Source organism: Erythrolamprus reginae, chromosome 1, assembly GCF_031021105.1.
Source record: "Erythrolamprus reginae isolate rEryReg1 chromosome 1, rEryReg1.hap1, whole genome shotgun sequence".
In the NCBI taxonomy this organism is placed as follows: domain Eukaryota; kingdom Metazoa; phylum Chordata; class Lepidosauria; order Squamata; family Dipsadidae; genus Erythrolamprus; species Erythrolamprus reginae.
The window spans coordinates 422,642,507-422,664,198 of record NC_091950.1 but is presented as its reverse complement, the minus strand read 5'-3'; the positions used below and the strand labels follow the sequence as shown (position 1 = coordinate 422,664,198).

The 21,692-nt window shown below is 43.5% G+C and overlaps 1 protein-coding gene across 1 annotated transcript in view; it reads right to left on the bottom strand.

Annotated features, from left to right (window-relative positions):
* Nucleotides 1-21,692, bottom strand: part of NCOR1 (nuclear receptor corepressor 1) — a 179,563-nt gene that overhangs the window by 8,991 nt on the left and 148,880 nt on the right. Inside the window, 11 exon segments of the mRNA XM_070735450.1 lie at nucleotides 2,078-2,220; nucleotides 3,178-3,315; nucleotides 4,857-5,080; nucleotides 6,332-6,388; nucleotides 6,390-6,502; nucleotides 8,680-8,814; nucleotides 11,870-12,390; nucleotides 13,597-13,762; nucleotides 14,797-14,916; nucleotides 16,467-16,616; nucleotides 16,999-17,205. Of these exon segments, the coding sequence (XP_070591551.1) occupies nucleotides 2,078-2,220; nucleotides 3,178-3,315; nucleotides 4,857-5,080; nucleotides 6,332-6,388; nucleotides 6,390-6,502; nucleotides 8,680-8,814; nucleotides 11,870-12,390; nucleotides 13,597-13,762; nucleotides 14,797-14,916; nucleotides 16,467-16,616; nucleotides 16,999-17,205 (1,974 nt within the window).

Below are 21,692 nucleotides of genomic sequence, written 5' to 3'. Positions count from 1 at the left end.
GTTTGTTCCAAGGATCTACTACTCCTTCAGTAAAATAATATTTTCTCACGTTGCTTTTGATCTTTCCCCCAACTAACTTCAGATTGTGTCCCCTTGTTCTTGTGTTCACTTTCCTATTAAAAACACTTCCCTCCTGGACCTTATTTAACCCTTTAATATATTTAAATGTTTCGATCATGTCCCCCCTTTCCCTTCTGTCCTCCAGACTATACAGATTGAGTTCATTAAGTCTTTCCTGATACGTTTTATGCTTAAGACCTTTCACCATTCTTGTAGCCCGTCTTTGGACCCCTTCAATTTTGTCAATATCTTTTTGTAGGTGAGGTCTCCAGAACTGGACACAGTATTATTCCAAATGGGGTCTCACCAGAGCTCTATATAGTGGGATCATAATCTCCAACCTAGCTGGGTCATGAAACGTCTGCAAGAAAACCACCCAGCTCAGAGAGTACTAAGGACCCCACAGTTCTCCTCCTCCTCTCCCTCCTCCTCTCTGCAAACCTTCCTCCCTTCTAGCATTGATGATGTTACCTAGCTGGCTCATGAAACGTCTGTATGAAAACAATAAAGCTCAGAGAGCACCCAAGGAGCCCTCAGTTTTTCTCCTCCTCCCTCTCCTCTTCCTCCTCCTCTCTGCAATTCCCACTCCCTTCTAACACTGCTGATGTTACCTAGCTGGGTCATGAAACGTCTGTATGAAAACAATAAAGCTCAGAGAGCACTTAGGATCCCTCACTTCTCCTCCTCCTCCTCTTCTCCCTCCCTCTCTTCCTCTTCTTCCTCCTCCCTGCAATTCCCACTCCCTTTTTTTAAAATAAACTTTATTGATTTTCTTAAAATTGACAAACATACAAACACACACTTAACATAAAATTGGGGTTGCAAATACCCCTCTTATTCTAGAAGTCAAATTGCAATACAGAAAAAGAATACATTATTAATGTCTTAAGTCAACCTATTACTTTAAATGAAAAGAAGAAATTTTGTGTAACCTTATTATAAGAAAAAAACCCTTCGTATATAAGCAAAATACAAACACAAAGATTAAAGCCTAACCATATTACTATTGTGCACACCTAATATTCATTTTTACTTCTTCTTTTTCTCTATCCATCTATACACTTTATTCCAAATCACTTAAAATTCAGATTCTTCTTGGTTATTTAACCATCTTGTCATCATATCCATTTCAGCGCAGTCTAATATTTTCATAATGACCTCTTCCTCTTTGGGAATACCTTCCCCCTTCCAATTTGGCGCATATACTATCCTGGCTGCTGTCGTTATATGAATGGCTAGATGTAAAATATCTTTCTTATATTTCTGTTTAGCTATACCTAATAAGTAAAATTCCGGAGTTTTTTCTTAGTTTTTTCTTAATATTAGATTTGTGCCTGTATAACATTGTTTTTTATTGTTTGTTGTGAGCCGCCCCGAGTCTTCGGAGAGGGGTGGCATACAAATCTAATAAATTATTATTATTATTATTATTATTATTATTATTATTATTATTATTATTATTATCTCCTGCATTACTATTTCTTTTATTATTCTTTCTATCATTTTCCAATATATCTTAACTTTGCTACAGCTCCACCATTGATGATAATATGAACCTGTTTCTTTTTTACACTTCCAACGCAATGGGGACATATTAGGGAATATTTTTGCAATTCTACTTGGTGGGAGATGCCACCTATAGAACATCTTGATTTGATTTTCCTTTAACGATACCGACTTCATCATTTTCCAATTAGAAGTCCAGACTCTTTCCCATGTATCTAAATCAATTTCTCTGCCAATATTTCTACACCAACTTATCATGTTATCCTTTAAAGTTAAGTCTATATTTTTATGACCTATCATATATTTATATGCTTTCCCAATTAATTGGACCCACTCCCTTCTAACACTGATGATGTTACCTAGCTGGGTCAAGAAACATCTGCAAGAAAACTGCCCAGCTCAGAGAGCACCCAGGCCAGGACCCCCACAGATGCCGGGTGAAAAAGAAACAAGAAGAAAAACCACACGAAAGGAAAACAAATTAAAATAAAAAAATAAAAGCCTCTCCTACCCATATCAGATTCATTCCCCCCACACGAGTTCAGCTTGCGAAAGATCTCCTGTTTCTTCGACTTGACCATCGGGGAGGTGTTCTCGAGTTTGGTGAAGAAGGAAGGCAGGTAGGCGATGCTGCCCGGAGAACGGGAATCTGTCCTGTGTAAGAGCCAAAAAGGGAGGAGAGGGGCGGGAACCGAGAAAATAATTAAATGCCTGCCCAGAAGGAGGAAAAAGTATAAGTATACACAGAGGAGGGGTTTCAAACTGGATCAGCATTCTAGTTATTCATTATAGAAACACAGAAACATAGAAGACTGACGGCAGAAAAAGACCTCCTGGTCCCTCTAGTCTCCTCTTATACTATTTCCTGTATTTTATCTTACAAGGGATCTATGTTTATCCCAGGCATGTATAAATTCAGTTACTGTGGATTTACCCACCACGTCTGCTGGAAGTTTGTTCCAAGCATCTACTACTCTTTCAGTAAAACAATATTTTCTCATGTTGCTTTTGATCTTCCCCCCAACTAACTTCAGATTCTGTCCCCTTGTTGTGTTCGCTTTCCTATTAGAAACACTTCCCTCCTGAACCTTATTTAACCCTTTGACATATTTAAATGTCTCGATCATGTCCCCCCTTTTCCTTCTGTCCTCCAGACTATACAGATTGAGTTCATGAAGTCTTTCCTGATACGTTTTATGCTTCAGACCTTCCACCATTCTTGTAGCCCGTCTTTGGACCCGTTCAATTTTGTCAATATCTTTTTGTAGGTGAGGTCTCCAGAACTGGACACAGTATTCCAAATGTGGTCTCACCAGCACTCTATATAGGGGGATCACAATCTCCCTCTTCCTGCTTGTTATACCTCTAGCTATGCAGTCAAGCATCCTACTTGCTTTTCCTACATAGCTTAATTAATATTTTATATTATATAAAATTGATTAATACATTGGGTTTTTAGCATCTGGCCCGCAGGGTCCTTAAATCCAGCCCGCCTGGAAATAGCAAAAGACCGGCCCAAATTATTATTAATTATTTCCAGTGTGGAAACACCCACGATTTCTGGTGGTAAGCAGTTCCCACTGGTTAATTTGACCCACAAACCCCAGGTACCTCTGTTCCGAAGGCTCTGGTCTTTGCGAGAGAAGCAGGAAGTTGTCTTGTTTCTCGTGAGCCGCTGGGCCCTGGGGCGGAGAGATTGGCTCGTACGACTCCGAGGAAACGTGGCTTCTCTCGGGCGACTTCCCAAGCCTTGGGGAATCAAACAAACAAAAATATCCCCCCACATTTTATTTAGAAAACAGACTTTCCTGGTCCAACCAAAATGACAACAATCAGTTAAACAATCGAGTCTATGGAGAGGGGCGGCATACAAATCCAATAAATAATAATAATAATAATAATAATAATAATTATTATTATTATTATTATTATTATTATTATTATTAAACCAAAAGTAAAATTTAAGGATTGCACTATGAAATTATTTATTATTATTATTATTATTTATTAGATTTGTATGCCGCCCCTCTCCGTAGACATATAGAAATACTGTATGTCATTCATCAGCAAAAAGGACTACAGAACTAACACCGAGACAGCGAGAAGATCCTATCGCCGACATTCTGACATGCTGGTTTTAGTAGCAAAAATTCAAAATGGATTAGCGCTGCGTTTTGTTAACTTCCAGTTATAAAGAGGGAGGGGAGGAAGGAAGGAAATAGGAAGGAAGGAGGGAGGGAGGGGGAAAGGGAGAGAGGGAAGTAGAAAAATTAGAAAGAAGGAAGGAAAATAAGAAGATAGGAAAGAAAATAGGAAGGGAGGGAAGAAGGAAGGAAGGAATGAAGGGAGGGAGGTAAGGGGGAAAAATGAAAATAGGAAGGAAGGAAGGAAGGGAGGGAGGGAGGGAAGGAAGGAAGGAAGGAAGGAAGGAAGGAAGGAAGGAAGGAAGGAAGGGGGAAGAATGAAAATAGGAAGTGTTGTGGTTAGTTCTGGCCCAGCTCCTGCCCCAAGGAATGTGGAGGTGGATGTGGGGGAAACATCTACATGCCGCAGGCCTGTTTTGCTCCCGATGGAATCTGCCGATGAAGCCTCCTCTGACCAAGGAAGCGTGAGTGACAGGGAAGAGGGGAGTTTGGCAGACAGCCCAGGAGGAGATCAATCATCCTTATCATCCCTGGATTCTGAACAAGAATTAATGACACATCCACGCATGCGTAGAGTGATGCATAGGAGACAACAACTGAAGGATTATTACAAGAGAAAATGAGGCCACCTGTGGTTGGGTGGGGCTCCAGTACTTAGTGCTACAGATAAAAGTGCAGCCTGGTGTGTTAGCCTCATGGCAGTTTATCTGATTCATTGTTTCGTCAAGATCGTGGTTTTTGTGCTGTTCAAGATTGTGTGTGTGGACTCTCTGGACTTTAGAATTGGACTCAATTTCCCAGTTGTTGGGTGAGCAATTGGATTGCATTTAACCTGTGCCTTGTGTGTACCAAAAAATCCCTTTGACATTTAAAAAGGGATTTTTTTCTGCTTTTCTGTTTATAAAAACTTTTGGGTTTTCCTTTTGTCGTGTGGTGTGTGTCTTCCTGGACTAATTACCCTGTAATTACGGGCGGTTGAAACACGCCGGCAGAACAGGAAGGGACGGAGGGAGGAAAAAAAGAAAGAAGATCATAGGAAACACAGAGTTGAGAGAAATAACCAAAAAAGGAGGGAGAAAGAGGAGGAAAAGAACAGAAGAAGAGAACCGGGAACGGAAAGACAGGGAAAGCGGAGGCAAAGTTTACCTGGACCGGTTTTTCTCAGAGATGCTTTCGGGGGACATCCGGGACCCTGGGCGCTGGTGGGGGGCAGCTTGCACCTGGATGTCGGGGCTGTAGCGGTTCGAAGCCTTGGCCCGGTTTGTGGTCGCAACGGAGGTCAAGGCCGAGCTCTGGAATGTGCTGGTGGGAGTCGGAAGGGAAGGCTGGCTGGAAGCCTGGCTGCGGGCAAAGTCCTGCGTGATGATTTGCTGGACCAGGAAGGAGGAGATCCCAATAAAAAGAGAATGGGGGGGAAAAATCACTTGTTAATGATTTATTGTTTATTATTTTAATCTATCTATCTATCTATCTATCTATCTATCTATCTATCTATCTATCTATCTCTATCTATCTATCTATCTATCTATCTATCTATCTATCTATCTATCCATCCATCCATCCTTCCTTCCTTCCTTCCATCCATCCATCCATCATCGTCTGTCTCTCTCTCTCTCTCTCTCTCTCTCTCTATCTATCTATCTATCTATCTTATCTACCTACCCACCCACCCACCCACCCACCCCACCTACCTACCTACCTACCTACCTACCTACCTATCTTGCTGGTGCAGTGGTTAGAGTGCAGTACTGCAAGCTATTTCTGCTGATCACTGGCTGCCTGTAGTTCAGTAGTTCCATCCCGACCGGCTCCAGGTTGACTCAGTCTTCCACCCTTCCAAGGTCAGTAAAATGAGGACCCAGATTGTTGGGGGACAATATATGCTGACTCTCTGTAAACTGCTTATAGAGGTCTGTGAGGTGGTATATAAGTCTAAATGCTAATGCTAATCTACCTATCCAACCATCCATCCATCCATCCATCCATCATCTATCTAAAACAGTCTAATTAAGGAACTACCAAGAACATGAACAAGCCAGTTGTATACTGTATAAATAGAGAGCAGACTCCACACCCTTGTAGTACTGATGATGTCACCTAACTGGGTAATGAAACGTCTGCATGAAAACCCACGTTCTCAGAGAGCACCAGTGACCCCACACTCTTCCTCCTCTTCCTCTTCCACCCCCCTCCTCCTTCCTCCCCTTTGCAACACCCCCTCCCTTCTAATGCTGTTGACCTTGCCTAGTTTTCTTGCCCTGCGAGAGAAAATAAATAAAATAAATAAAATAAATAAACTAAATAAACTAAATAAACTAAATAAACTAAATAAACTAAATAAACTAAATAAAATAAATAAAATAAATAAAATAAAATAAATAAAATAAACAAAATAAATAAAATAAATAAAATAAATAAAATAAACAAAATAAACAAAATAAACAAAATAAACAAAATAAACAAAATAAATAAAATAAATAAAATAAATAAAAATAAATAAAACAAATAAAACAAATAAAACAAATAAAATAAATAAATAAACCACCAGGGTCAGTAGAGTCTAGGCCCATTCCCCAAACGGGGCCTTCTCTCTTCACAGACACTCCAAAGCACAAACTTACACAGATGTGGTCGGCCAAGGTGATCACCCGGTGAGTCTGGACGGGCGGAGGGGGCCGTCTGTGGTGCTGGGGGTGCCTGGGGCTGCTGGGACGGTGGTTGCTGTGGCGAGGGCGAATCCTGCGCGGGCCTGTAAGGATGGCTGGAGCCCTCGTACTGGCGGCCGCAGTCTCCTGCGTGGCCGAAGGGAAGGGGAGAGACAGTTGTTAAACCGGGGGTATCATAAACTCGATTTCATTGGGGGCCACATCAGGGTTGATCTCGGAGGGCCCCCCCATGGAGTTGGGCGTGGCCATGGTGGGGTGTGGCCAAGGTAGGCGTAGCCAAGGTGGGCGTTTGACATTCCCCCTTCTCTTCTTTCTTCCACAATTCTTAACTATAATAATTATTTGACAATCTCTTCTACCAGATATTATGAGCAAACATGTATTCATATTCCACTAAACTTTTTTTTTTGAAATAAAACAATACCTCATTGTTGTTATAAGGTTCAGGAGAGAAGTGTTTTTAATAGGAAAGTGAACACCAGAACAAGGAGACACAATATGAGGTTAGTTGGGGGAAAGATCAGAAGCAATGTGAGAAAATACGATTTTACTGAAAGAGTAGTAGATCCTTGGAACAAACTTCCAGAAGACGTGGTTGGTAAATCCACAGTCACTGAATTGAAACATGCCTGGGATAAACATATATCCATCCTAAGATAAAATACAGGAAACAGTATAAGGGCAGACTAGATGGACCAGGAGGTCTTTGTCTGCCGTCAATCTTCTAGGTTTCTTCTAGGAAGAGACCATGGTAACAAGGTTAGCCAATGAACAGACACAGCAACCGAGTCAGCCAATGGGAGCTAACAATGTTTGAGTCTGTGCAGAGAATCAAAACTGAAACTGATGATTTTCTTTTTTGGATGTTTTATTTTACTATGCTGACTTATAAATTTAGAAAGGGGCTATCCAACTCTAAAGACGACAAAGCGAAAAATAACCAAAATCGCTTAATATAAACCAAAATAAAGATATGTATAATAAAAAATCGGACCAAAACCAATACAATCCCTGTCTGAGTTCAATCCACTTGATAGTTACTAGAAACCTACTAATAATACAACCTACGATTAAGTTTCACTAACAAAAACAACAAATATAATCAAACTAAGTCGTCACCATCCAAACGCCTGCTTGCTTGCAGGTACTACTTCTCCTCTCTCTATCTTTCTCTCCTCTCTTTCTTTCTCCCTTCTCTCCCTTTCTACCCCTTCTCTTTTCACATTACTGTTGGATTATCAAATGTTACAGCTATAAGATTATTCAAATAAGAATACTGAATACGAAATATTTACATATGGACAAATACTTGGAATGTGTATACAATAATATATATAAGCTGTGATATAACAACGTTTACCCCACTCCCCTCCTACTTCTCTTTTTTGTACTATCACCCTTTTCCCCTGTTTTACCGCTTTTTGTATAAATCAATAAAGTATATTTTTTTTTAAAAACTAGAAAGAGGAATCTGTGTCAAAGAGAACTATTTGGGAGTTTATTTTTCTGTTTGAGACTTTAATGAGCAGCTGATAACCGAAGGGACTTATTCCTTGCTTTGTTGATGCATTTTAGACATTCAAATCTCCCTGCTACTAAATTATTAGAATTACTTATATCTTGTAAAATCCGTGTGTGTGTGTGTGTGTGTGTAGACCTCTTTCTTGGGGGGCTCATCACCAGGGCAGAGCAGGTTCCAAAGTTTTTCCTGTCTTGAGCAGGAGGTTGGACTAGACGACCTCTCAGATCCCCCTTCCAGCCCTGGGATTTCTAGGTTATAAATCTGGGCAGCCCAATTTTGCAAGTGGAGAAATAAACCCATTCTAAATTCTCCCTCCTAGTAAAACTTGAACGACAAACTTGAACGGGTCCAAAGACGGGCTACAAGAATGGTGGAAGGTCTTAAGCATAAAACGTATCAGGAAAGACTTAATGAACTCAATCTGTATAGTCTGGAGGACAGAAGGAAAAGGGGGGACATGATCAAAACATTTAAATATATTAAAGGGTTAAATAAGGTCCAGGAGGGAAGTGTTTTTAATAGGAAAGTGAACACAAGAACAAGGGGACACAATTTGAAGTTAGTTGGGGGAAAGATCAAAAGCAACGTGAGAAAATATTATTTCACTGAAAGAGTGTAGATCCTTGGTTGGTAAATCCACAGTAACTGAATTTAAACATGCCTGGGATAAACATATATCCATTGTAAGATAAAATACAGGAAATAGTATAAGGGCAGACTAGATTGACCAGGAGGTCTTTTTCTGCCGTCAGTCTTCTATGTTTCTATGTTTCTAACTTACTTTCTCCTGGGTTCATTTTGGGGGGCTCCTGCTGGTAAGGGGGCATCTTCTCCTGGGTGGGGACTGGGGAGTTGGCGGGGCTGATGACCTCAATTGCGTCTCTCGAAGGCTCGTAGCGGTGCGAAGAGGAGGATACTGGGGAAGAGAAAGAGGAGAGAAACAGGATAAGAGATTTGGAAGGAGGTTTATGCCGCTTTCCATTGCATGAAACTCTGCAAATCTTATTCCAGAATAGACACCGTCCTTTTCCCTAACCTGGTAGGTTTCAACTGTAGGGATTTAGTTTGCCAACTTCAGGAATTTTAACTGGGACAGATTTTGACTCCCAGAATCCCCCACCCACTATGCTTTAAGATGGGTGGACTTCAACTCTCGTAATTCCCCAGCCAACATTGTTTAAGAGGGGTGGACTTCTAATAATTAATAATTTAATAATAATTTATTAGATTTGTATGCCGCCCCTCTCCAAGGACTCGGAGCGGCTCACAACAGGACAACACATAATATACAAATCCAACAGTTAAAAACCATTTTAAAACCCTTATAAAAATAATCATGCAACTCAAACAAACCACACATAAATTATAATAGCTAAGAGTATATTAATTTCCCCAAGCCTGGCGACACAGATGAGTTTTGAGAGGTTTACGAAAGGCAAGGAGGGTGGGGGCAATTTTGATCTCTGGGGGGAGCTGGTTCCAGAGGGTCGGGGCCGCCACAGAGAAGACTCTTCCCCTGGGGCCCGCCAATCGACATTGTTTAGTTGATGGGACCCGGAGAAGGCCAACTCTGTGGGACCTAATCGGTCGCTGGGATTCGTGCGGCAGAAGGCGGTCCCAGAGATTAGTTAATTAGAAGGTCACAAAAGGGGGGTCACATGATCCTGTGACGCGGCAATAGTCATAAATATGAATCATTTTCTCTAGCGTCTGAATTTTGATCATGTGACCCTGCAGCAGTCATTAAGTGTGGAAAACGGTCCCAACTCGGTTTTTTTCAGGGCCGTTGTAACTTCAGTCACCGAATGAACCGTCGTAAATCAAGGACTCCCTGTACTCCATCCCCAAATTGTCCCACTGACCATCTGGGTAGCAAAAAACAAAGAAGAAAACAATGGTCTCTACGTGGGGCTACCTTTGAAGAGTGTCCGGAAACTTCAAATTGTCTAAAATAGCCACACAAGTGGCTTTTTTAGATATGTTTCCCCACATATCCCCTTTGTTCTCCAGCACCATTGGCTGTCAATTGGTTTCTGGATGCAATTCAAAGTGTTGGTTGTGACCTATGAAGTGTTCGGAAACTTCAGATCGTGCAGAATGCAGCTGCGAGAGCAATCATGGGCTTCCCTAAACATGCCCATGTCACTCCAACACTCCGCAGTCTGCATTGGTTGCCAATCAGTTTCCGGTCACAATTCAAAGTGTTGGTTATGACCTATAAAGCCCTTCATGGCATCGGACCAGAGTATCTCTGGGACCGCCTTCTGCCGCACGAATCCCAGCGACCGATTAGGTCCCACAGAGTCGACCTTCTCCGGGTCCCGTCGACTAAACAATGTCGTCTGGTGGGACCCAGGGGAAGAGCCTTCTCTGTGGCGGCCCTGGTCCTCTGGAATCAGCTCCCCCCCCCCCCCCGGAGATTAGGACTGCCCCCACCCTCCTTGCCTTTCGCAAACTTTGGAAAACTCATCTATGTCGCCAGGCAGGGAGGAATTGATGTATCCTTAGTTGCCTTTGATTTTATGGATGGTGCGTTGGGGCCGTATGACTGTTTTACAAATTTGATTAATAAATAAATAAATTTAATAGGGGTTTTTTAGAGACTGTTTTAACATTGGATTTGTATATGATGTTTTATTGTTGTGAGCCTCTCCGAGTCGTCGGAGAGGGGCAGCATACAAATCTAATAAATTATTAATTAATTATTATTATAAAGCTGTACATGGCATCGGACCAGATCACCTGCAGATCTGAAGGTCAGCGGTTCAAATCTCATCACCGGCTCAAGGTTGACTCAGCCTTCCATCCTTCCGAGGTGGGTCAAATGAGGACCCGGATTGTGGGGGCAGTAGCCTTGCTCTGTTAAAAAAGTGCTATTGCTAACATGTTGTAAGCCGCCCTGAGTCTAAGGAGAAGGGCGGCATAAAAATCGAATAAATAAATAAATAAAATAAATAAACCTCGGGGACCACCTCCTGCCACATGAGTCCTAATGACTGGTTAGATCCCACAGTCGGCTTTCTCCAGGTCCCGTCAACTAGACCAGTGTTTTGCAACCTTGGCAACTTGAAGATATTTGGACTTCAACTCCCAGAATTCCCCAGCCAGCAAATGCTGGCTGGGGAATTCTGGGAGTTGAAGTCCAGATATCTTCAAGTTGCCAAGGTTGCAAAACACCGAATTAGACAATGCCGTTTGGCAGGACCTAGGGGAAGAGCCTTCTCTGTGGGGGCCCCGGCCCTCTGGAATCAGCTCCCCCTGGAGATTGGTACTGCCCACACCCTCCTTGCCTTCTGTAAAAGTTTAAAGACCCATTTATGCCGCAAGGCTTGGGGCCATTAGACCCTATTCTCCTTGGCTGACAAATGTAGTAAGTCTTCCTGTGTGAATGGAAGTGAATGATTTTAATTGTTATTAGAGTTTTTAAAGTTTTTAAGCTATATTTTATTTATTTATTTATTTAGATTTGTATGCCGCCCCTCTCCGTAGACTCGGGGCAGCTCACAACACAATAAAACAGTTCACGACAAATTTAATCATTTACAATTTAAAATTTAAAATAGTTTTTTAAAAAACCCCATTATTAAGCAGACATACCTACAGACATACCATACATAAATTATATAGGCTCGGGGGAGATCAATTCCCCCATGCCTGACGACAAAGGTGGGTTTTGAGGAGTTTACGAAAGGCAAGGAGGGTAGGGGCAGTTCTAATCTCTGGGGGGAGCTGGTTCCAGAGAGTCGGGGCCGCCACAGAGAAGGCTCTTCCCCTGGGGCCCGCCAACCGACATTGTTTAGTTGACGGGACCCGGAGAAGGCCCACTCTGTGGGACCTAATCGGTCGCTGGGATTCGTGCAGCAGAAGGCGGTCCCGGAGATATTAATTGGATTTTTTTAGATATGCACATTGTATATTGTTTTGATATGTTCAATAAAATAAAAACACTATCCGGTTGGATAGCGACGTACAGCTGCCGGACGAATCCGAGCTCTGCGAGCCGCGATCCCGGGCGTCCTTGTCGGAGGCGATCTGCCGCGTGATGATCACGTCGATAAAATTGGCAGCGGTGATGGTGGTCTTGCCGCGTGTGCGGAGCTCCTCCTCATACTTGGAGATGGAGGGGGGGCCTTTGTCTTTCCCGGCTTCGGAGTAGACGGCCGAAGACGGCAGGTTCTGGGATTTGCTGGCGGAGAAAGCGGCCGAAGCCGAGGCGGCGTAAGGACCCGGAGCTCCCCTCTTCTCCCCGTCCAGCTGCTTCTGCTCCATCGGCGGCAGAGGGGGCGGCGGCGGCTGCTCGTTGACCACGGAGGACCTGCGCCCCAGGTTCTCATCCATCCGGCCACCGTCGTGCTTGCCCTCCTTGGACTTGGCCACCTCCATCTGCGGGGCGGAGGCGGCTGCGTCCACCAGGGCGGCTAGCGCGTCGGCGGCGGTGCTGTAGCGTGAGGACGGCAGGCCTTGGGTGATGGAGGGAGCGCCGGGGGGGCAGCTGCCTGTTTGGGTGAAGGAAAGGGAGGATTGGGAAAGAGGACGAGAGAGAGAGAGAGAGAGAGAGAGAGGATTTTGCAAGATTGTATATATCATTCAAGGTTTTTGGTGTTTCTGAAAACTGCAAAGAGGGAGGTTGAGGCAGATGCTGAAAAGAGGGGGGGGTTGTTTGAGCTCCGATGAGAGGTCATCAGGTCCCTTCTGGGGAAAAGGCCCCGGGAAGGTTGAGTCTAAGAAGGAAAATGTCTACAGGGGTCATTGGCTTTAAATGCAGCGTTAGGAGTCATAGAGGGAGGAAGAAGGGAGGGAGGAAGGAAGGAAGGAAAAAAGGGGGAGGAGAGAAGGAAGGAAGAAGGAAAGGAGGGAGGAAGGAGGGAAGGAATGAAGAAAGGAAAAAAGAGGGAGGGAGGAGGCAGGGAGGGAAGGAAGGAAGGAATGAAGGAAAAAAGGGGGAGGAGAGAAGGAAGAAGAAAAGGAGGGAGGAAGGAGGGAAGGAATGAAGAAAGGAAAAAAGAGGGAGGGAGGGAGAAAGGAGGCAGGGAGGGAAGGAAGATAGGAAAAAAGGAGGAGAGAAAGAAGGAAGAAGAAAAGGAGGGAGGGAGGAGGGAGGGAGGGAAGGAAGGAAGAAAGGAAAAAAGAGGGAGGGTGGGAGGGAGGAGGCAGGGAGGGAAAGAAGGAAGAAAAAAAGGGGGAGGAGAGAAGGAAGGAAGAAGAAAAGGAGGGAGGTGGGGAGGGAAGGAAGGAAGGAGAAAAAGAGGGAGGGAGGGAAGGAAGAAAGGAAGGAGAAAAAGGAATGGAGGGGGGAAGGAGAAAAAGAAGAACACAGGGAAGGAGGGAGGAGAAAAAGGGGAAGGGGAAAAGGGGAAGGAAAGAAGAAAAGGAAAAAAAAAGGGAAGGAGGGAGGAACGAAAAGAAAAAGAAAAAAGGGGAGCAGGTGGAAGGATGGGGGGGAAAAGGAGGACTGTGCCGAATACTGGAAGTGACCCAACGGCCCCATGGGTTTGGCTTAACAACCACAGTATTCAATGTATGACCATTGGAAAAAAATCAGGTGACCCAGTTTCCAACGGCTGCGGCACTCGTCTCTAAACCGTCAGGGTCCATTAAAGTCACAGATCGTGGACCTCACCTGCACCCCACCCCACCGGAGACGCTTCCGGCAGCGAAGAAAAAAAGCGGAAAGCCGGGAATGCAAAAGGAGACGTACATGATGCGCAGCTGGGCAGCCGGATCCAGAGGGCTGATGACGCTCGTCCCGTTGGAGCCCTGAAAGATGCTGGGCCGTTGCTGCAGGATGGACTCTTGGCTCCGGACGGAGGGCGACGGGGAGCGGACGTAGCTGTGGCTGCCTCCTTTCCCTGATGGCTCGGCGCCTTAGGAAAAAGTACAGAGAAATGGGAGTCAGTGCGGTCAGGCGGTAGGGAAAACGAGTAGGATGCTTGGCTGCATAGCTAGAGGTATCACAAGCAGGAAGAGGGAGATTGTGGTCCTGCTGCATAGAGTGCTGGTGAGACCCCATTTGGAAGAATACTGTGTCCAGTTCTGGAGACCTCACCTACAAACAGATATTGATAGAAACATAGAAGATTGACAGCAGAAAAGGACCTCATGGTCCATCTAGTCTGCCCTTATACTATTTCCTGTATTTTATCTTAGGATGGATATATGTTTATCCCAGGCATGTTTAAATTCAGTGACTGTGGATTTACCAACCATGTCTGTTGGAAGTTTGTTCCAAGAATCTACTCTTCTTTCAGTCAAATAATATTTTCTCATGTTGCTTGATAAAATTGAACGGGTCCAAAGACGGGCTACAAGAATGGTGGAAGGTCTTAAGCATAAAACTGATCGGGAAAGACTTCATGGACTCAATGTGTATAGTCTGGAGGACAGAAGGAAAAGGGGGGACATGATCGAAACATTTAAATATGTGAAAGGATTAAATAAGGTCCAGGAGGGAAGTGTTTTTAATAGGAAAGTGAACACAAGAACAAGGAGACACAATCTGAAGTTAGTTGGGGGAAAGATCAAAAGCAACATGAGAAAATATTATTTGACTGAAAGAGTAGTTGATGCTTGAAACAAATTTCCAGCAGATGTGGTTGTGATCATGGTTTATTGCTTGTTGCTTGTACAATGAGAGCTTCTGCACTGGAAATAAATTTCTTCTGTACCTAATAACATTTGCCAATATTCTAATTAATTCTAATAATTCTAATTCTGATTCTAATTCATGATTGTGGTGTTTTCTGATTGTGATCATGGTTTATCGCTTGTTGCTTGTAACACTGAGAGCTTCTGCACTGGAGACAAATTCCTTCTGCTCCAATCACACTTGGCCAATAAAATAATTTCTATTCCATCCTCCAAGTTGGTGACAGAGCAGGAAGAGGCAACTGGAGCTTACCTGGGCGAAGGTAGAGGTCCGTGGGAGTGGACGACATCCTCTCCCGTTCTCGTTCTCGTTCTTTCTCCCTCTCCCTCTCCGCGCTGGCGACCACGGAGGCTGGTAGGTGAGATGGGTGTCCTGTGGAAGAAAAGAAGAGAAGAGGGCTTTAGAGAAACGGAGCAGATGGATTGCAGGTAGTCCTCCACTTACAACCACATAAGGAGCCCAAAACTTCTTTTGCTAGGCAAGACAGCTTTTAAGTGAGCTTTGCCCCGTTTTACGACCTTGCTTGTGACAGCTGTTAAGTGAGAAACTTCAGTTGGTAAGTTAGTAACCCAGTTATTAAGCAAATCTGGCTCCCCCCTGTCAAGTATCCAAATGTAAATTACGTCACCATGGAGATACTGAAAAGGTCATAAGTGCGCAAAATGGTCATAAGTCTTCAGAGAGGGCGGCATACAAATCTAATAAATTGTTGTTATTATTATTACTGTATTATTATTATTATAAGTCGTTTTTTCAGTGACATAACTTTGAACAGTCACTAAACAAACTATTGTAAATCGAGGACTACCTACATATGTACACATACACACATATATATATTCTTACACAAACATCTATTTTTGTCTATCTGTCTGTCTATTAATCTATCCTCTATCTATCATTTATTTCTATGTATCTCCATCCATCCATCCATCCATCCATCCATCCATCCATCCATCCATCCATCCATCCAGTAACCCACTTACAGAGGGCATTAAAACACTGTGAAGTGGTATATAAATCTATGTTCTGCAATTATCATCCATTCATTCACCCATCCATCCATATACAGGTGGTCCCCGGGTTACGTCATTCCCGACGTATGACGTTTAGTCATTACGATGACCTGGGGACAGCTTCGAAGCCACCGCTGCTACCGCTGCCGCCGCCTCCATTCAGAGGCTGCAGCAACGCAACGCCAAGAAGGACCAGCTGTTGGTTCCTTGAAGAAGCCGCTGCCGCCACTCTGTAAGTTGGAATATTAATGTAAATTGGAATATTCTGATTTACACCAAACTCAGCTTACGACAGGCCATGGGAAGAGATCCCCGTCGTAAGTTGGGGACTATCTGTACAATCATCGATCTATCTATCTATCTATCTATCTATCTATCTATCTATCTATCTATCTATCTATCTATCTATCTATCTATCTATGCATCTGTCTGTCTGTCTGTCTGTCTGTCTATCTATGTATCTATGCATCTATCTATCTGTCTGTCTGTCTGTCTGTCTGTCTATGTATGTATCTATCTATCTATCTATCTATCTATCTATCTATCTATCTATCTATCTATCTATCTATCTATGTATCTATCTATGTATCTATCTATGTATCTATCTATCTATCTATCTATGTATCTATGTATCTATCTATGTATCTATCTATGTATCTATCTATGTATCTATGTATCTATGTATGTATCTATGTATCTCTCTCTCTCTCTCTCTCTCTATTCAGCCATCCATCCAGCCATCCAATTGGCATCCGAGGTGAGATCCGTTGCAGCCTTCCATCCTGGGGTGATGCCCCGTGCAGGCTGTGCCCAGCTTCTGCTCCTCTGCCCCCTTCAAATCCCCTCGGCTGCGCTGGACCTGAACCCAGCCCGTCCCACGTTCGGGGGCCCTTTTCTGACCCTTACCTGGAGACATGGAGGGTGGGTTGTAAGGCCTGGTGGGGAAGGCCAGCTGAGTGCCAGGGATGTAGGTAATCCTCTCCATCGGGGGGGTGCTTGGCCCCCCGGGGTGGGGCACCAAGATGGTGGGTGCCATGCTGTTCAGATCGATGATTCCTTGTCAAAACAATGAAGGCCAACATGTGAGAAAATATTACTTTACTGAAAGAGTAGTAGATGCTTGGAACAAACTTCCAGCATACGTGGTTGGTAAATCCACAGTAACTGAATTGAAACATGCCTGGGATAAACATAGATCCATCCTAAGATAAAATACAGGAAATAGTATAAGGGCAGACTAGATGGACCATGAGGTCTTTTTCTGCAGTCAATCTTCTATGTTTCTGTGGTCACAAAACAGATTGTTCCCTGTCTCGCTTAGCAACAGAAATATTGAGCTCAATTGTGGACCTGGCCCCTGGGCCTTGAGTTTTGACGTCCCTGTTCTAGAGATTAACGTGGTTTGCAGACGGCTGCTCCTGAGCCGAGGGAAACCTACCTCTGGCCCCTGCGTAGGGAAGAGCCAAGGTCTGCTCTCGTGGGGACAACCCTCGCGCAAGGTCCGGCCGCAAGTTGACCTGCATCTGCTGCGACGTGATGTAGTCGTTCAGGATGGTCTGCCGCGTGTTCTCCATGGCGTAAAGCTGGTATTGGCTGGGGTAGCCCGGCGTGGGCGAGAGTTGCCGCTGGAACATGTAGGCGGTCGCTGGGCGAAGAAGAGCAGAATGTATTAAGTGGGAGGAACCAGACAAGACACAAAAAACAATATTTCTTACATTACAGGTATTCCTCGACTTACAACTGTTCATTTAGTGACCATTTGAAGTTACAACGGCATGGAGAAAAAAGGGACTTATTCAACCAGGTCACATGTAATTGATGGGGATTTTCCCTGGTCTTCCAACTTGGGCAGGGGTGGGTGGGGGGTTGGACTAGAAGACCTCCAAGGTCCCTTCCAACTCTGCTATTCTGTATTTTTAAAATATTTTTAAAATATTTTAAACTATAATTTAAATTTGTCATGAATTGTTTTATTTTGTTGTGAGCCGCCCCGAGAAATAAATAAATAAATAAATAGATAGATAAATAAATAAATAAATAGCAATGTTTCCCAACCTTGGCAACTTGAAGATATTTTTATTTATTGATTTTGTCCAATACACAATGAGGGTTTTAGTGGGTATATATCTATATACACATAGTAAACTACATGATGAAGGTTATAGAGGAGATACTCATAGTAAAATATATCTAAGAAATACTAGAAAAGAAGGTATAGTAATAGAATATATCAATGAAAGAATAGAAGAAGAGATATAGGAATAGAAGAAAGGTATAGGAGATATAGGAGAGCAATAGGACAGGGGACGGAAGGCACGCTAGTGCACTTGTACTCGCCCCTTACTGACCCTTACTGACCTCTTAGGAATCTGGATAGGTCAATCGTAGATAATCTAAGGGTAAAGTGTTGGGGGTTTGGGGATGACACTATGGAGTCCGGTAATGAGTTCCACGCTTCGACAACTCGGTTACTGAAGTCAGGTTTGGAACGGTTAATATTAAGTTTAAATCTGCTGTGTGCTCTTGTGTTGTTGTGGTTGAAGCTGAAGTAGTCGCCGACAGGCAGGACCTTGCAGCATATGATCTTGTTTAAGGCGTCTTAGTTCTAAACTTTCTAGGCCCAGGATTGCATTCGCTGGCTGGGGAATTCTGGGAGTTGAAGTCCAAATATCTTCAAGTTGCCAAGGTTGGGAAAACACTGCTGTATAGTATAATCCTCGACTTTACAACTGTTCATTTAGTTTACAAGGGGACAGAAAATGGGATTTAGGACCACTTTCCACACTTATGTCCATTACGGCATCCTCACAACTGAGGGATTCACATTTGGATGTGTGGCAATTGTCTCACATTTATGATGGTCACAGGGTCCTAGGATCATGCGATCCCCTTTTGTGACTTTCTGACGAGCAGAGTCAAGGGGTTTCACTTAACGACCATGTTTTTAACTTAACATCTGCAGAGATTTAATAATAATAATAATAATAATAATAATAATAATAATAATAATAATAATAATAATTTATTAGATTTGCATGCCCCCGCTCTCTATAGACTCGGGGCGGGTCACAACAATAACAATATGACAATGTAACAAATCTAATATTTAAAAAAACATCTAAAAAAGCCATCATTAAAACCATACAACACAAGCATATCATACATAAAACTATATAAGCCTGGGGCAGGTATCTCAGTTCCCCCATGCCTGGCGATATAGGTGGGTCTTAAGCAATTTACGAAAGACAAGGAGGGTGGGGGCAGTTCTGATCTCTGGAGGGAGATGATTCCAGAGGGCAGGGGCCGCCACAGAGAGGGCTCTTCCCCTGGGGCCGCCAGATGACATTGTTTAGTCGATGGGACCCGGAGATGGCCAGCTCTGTGGGATCTTATTGGCCGCTGGGATTCGTGTGGCAGAAGACGGTTCCAGAGGTATTCTGGTCCGATGCCATGTAGGGCTTTATAGGTCATTACCAACACTTTGAATTGTGACCGGAAACTGATCGGCAGCAAGTGCAAGCTTAACAATGGTGGGAAGAAAGATCGTTAAATGGAGCAAGACATAATGACCGTCTGATTTAGCAATGGAAATCAAAGGGGCAGGAATAGCCAACACTTCAGAAGATCGGCTCAGGATACAGAAGGATCTTGACAGACTTGAACAATGGGCGCTATCTAACAAAATGAAGTTCAATGGTGAAAAAACTCAGGTTCTACATTTAGGCAAGAACAACAAAATGCCCAGGTACAGCATATGTGGTTCCTTCCTCAATAGTAGCAACTGTGAGAGGGACCTTGGAGTCCTAGTGGACAACCATTTAAATATGAGCCATTCGTGTGTAGCAGCTGCCAAAAAAGCCAACACAGTTTTCTAGGCTGCATCAACAGAGGGAGAGAATCAAGATCATGCGAAGGGTTAATATCACTTTATAAGGCCTTGGGAAGGCCACACTTGGAATATTTGCATTCGGTTTTGGTCACCATGAGGCAAAAAGGATGTTGAGAAAGAATGCAGAGAAGAGCAACAAAGAGGACTAGGGGATAAATGGAGGCTAAAACATACGAAGAACAGTTGCAGGAACTGGGCCTGGCTAGTTTAAGGAAAAGAAGGACCAGGGGAGACAGGATAGCAGCCTTCCAATATCTCAGGGGTTGCTACAAAGAAGAAGGAGTCAAGCTATTCTCCAAAGCACCTGAGGGTAGAACAAGAAGCAATGGGTGGAAACTAAACAAGGAGAGAAGCAACTTAGAACTAAGGAGAAATTTTCTGACAGTCAAAACGGTTGACCAGTGGAACAGCTTGCCTCCAGAAGTTGTGAATGCTCCAACACTGGAAGCTTTTAAGAAGATGTTGGATAACCATTTGTCTGAAGTAGTGTAGGGTCTCCTGCCCAAGAAGGGAGTTGGATTAGAAGACCTCCAAGGTCCTTTCCAACTCTGTTATTCTATTCTAAATCTGGGGCTCAACTGTGGTCCTAAATCGAGGACCACCTACAGAAAAGCAACAACAACAATAACAATAATATCGCAAAATACCAGGACTTAAAAATCGAAATTCAACGGTTATGCCACAGACCAGCAGTAGTAATTCTAGTGGTGACACTGGAACACTGCATGCTGTACGAAAAGCACTGGAATTACATTTAAAACAGCTCAGAATCGACAAAATCACCATCAGTTAAATGCAGAAAGCTGCACTGCTCAGTTCTGCACTTATATATTGCAAAAATACATCGCAACATCCTAGGCTGCTGGATGAGGCTCGACTAGTAATTAATGCCAAATTGGTGAAACAACTGGCCACTGTGATAGAACTGTGATATAATAACAACAACAACACCAGACCTCACAACTGTGGAAAACAAAAAAGTGTGGATCACACTTGGTCGTTGTAGTTCAATATTAAGATCCTGTTGTAACAGTCAAATTGCTGAAAAACAACAAGAAAAACTTAGCTGATATCAGGACCATAAAATCGAACTAAATGACTCTGGCATAAACTAGGACAAGTGATCCCGGTAGTGTTGTGTTTGGGCCTGGGCCAGCGGTTGCTCCCACAGATGGGAGAGACGCGGCACAAAGTGAATGTGAAAACCTGGATGACAGACAGGAAGACGTGGCAGACAGCCAGGAGGACGAGGCCACTGGGACGCAGGATTCAGCAGACAGCACAGGGGATTTGGCCTGCAGTCCCTCAGACAGTCTTTCCTCCCTGAGTTCTTCTGCAGATCAATATATTGATCTACGTAGCCAAAGAGCTATGCAAAGAAGGGATCGCTTTAAGGAGTATTACAAATCATTATAGGAGCACCTGGGCTGGGTGTGGTTCTTATACTGAGGGCTGGGTGTGGTTCCCTTAATGAGGGATAAAGGGATAAAAGGGGAACAAAGACCAAGGCAAACTGTAGCTGTTTATCTGTGGTGTTTTGTGGTTCCTGCTTTGAAGTTTCTGTTCCTTTGGAGTTTTCAACCCAGCTTTTTCAGACAAGTGGGAGGTGAAAACTCTGGGACTTGCTGTTTGCTTCAAAGATTCAAAAGGACTCCTGAAAGGTCTCTGCTCATTCCAGGTTGTCTTTGTTTGTTTTTCCCTGTGTTTTTGTATACGGCTGAAGTAAGCCTTGCACTGTTTTTGGACACTAAAAACTGTTTTTGAGTAAGCCATTTTTGTTTATCTAATACAAATTTGCTGATTAGCAGAGCACGTCTGTGTTTGATTTCTTTTCCTTGGACTGTTACGCATTGCCGAGCCAGTCAGGCAGAACAGGTAGTAATCGGCACTTTGGGTGCTTGGCAAAAGACCTCAGCCAGCATTTGAAAACAATAAACAAAATCAGGATCTGTCAATTGCAAAAGGCCACCGTACTTGAACCTACGCGCCACGTACGAAAATACATCACACAGTCCTAGACGCTTGGAAAGTGTTCGACTTGTGATACTGTGATATGAAATCCAGCATATCAATCTTGTTTGCTGTGTATTACTGATTTTTGTGAATAATAATAATAATAATAATAATAATAATAATAATAATAATAATAATAGAGGTTCGACTACTGTAACGCTCTCTACATGGGGCTACCTTTGAAAAGTGTTCGGAAACTTCAGATCGTGCAGAATGCAGCTGCGAGAGCA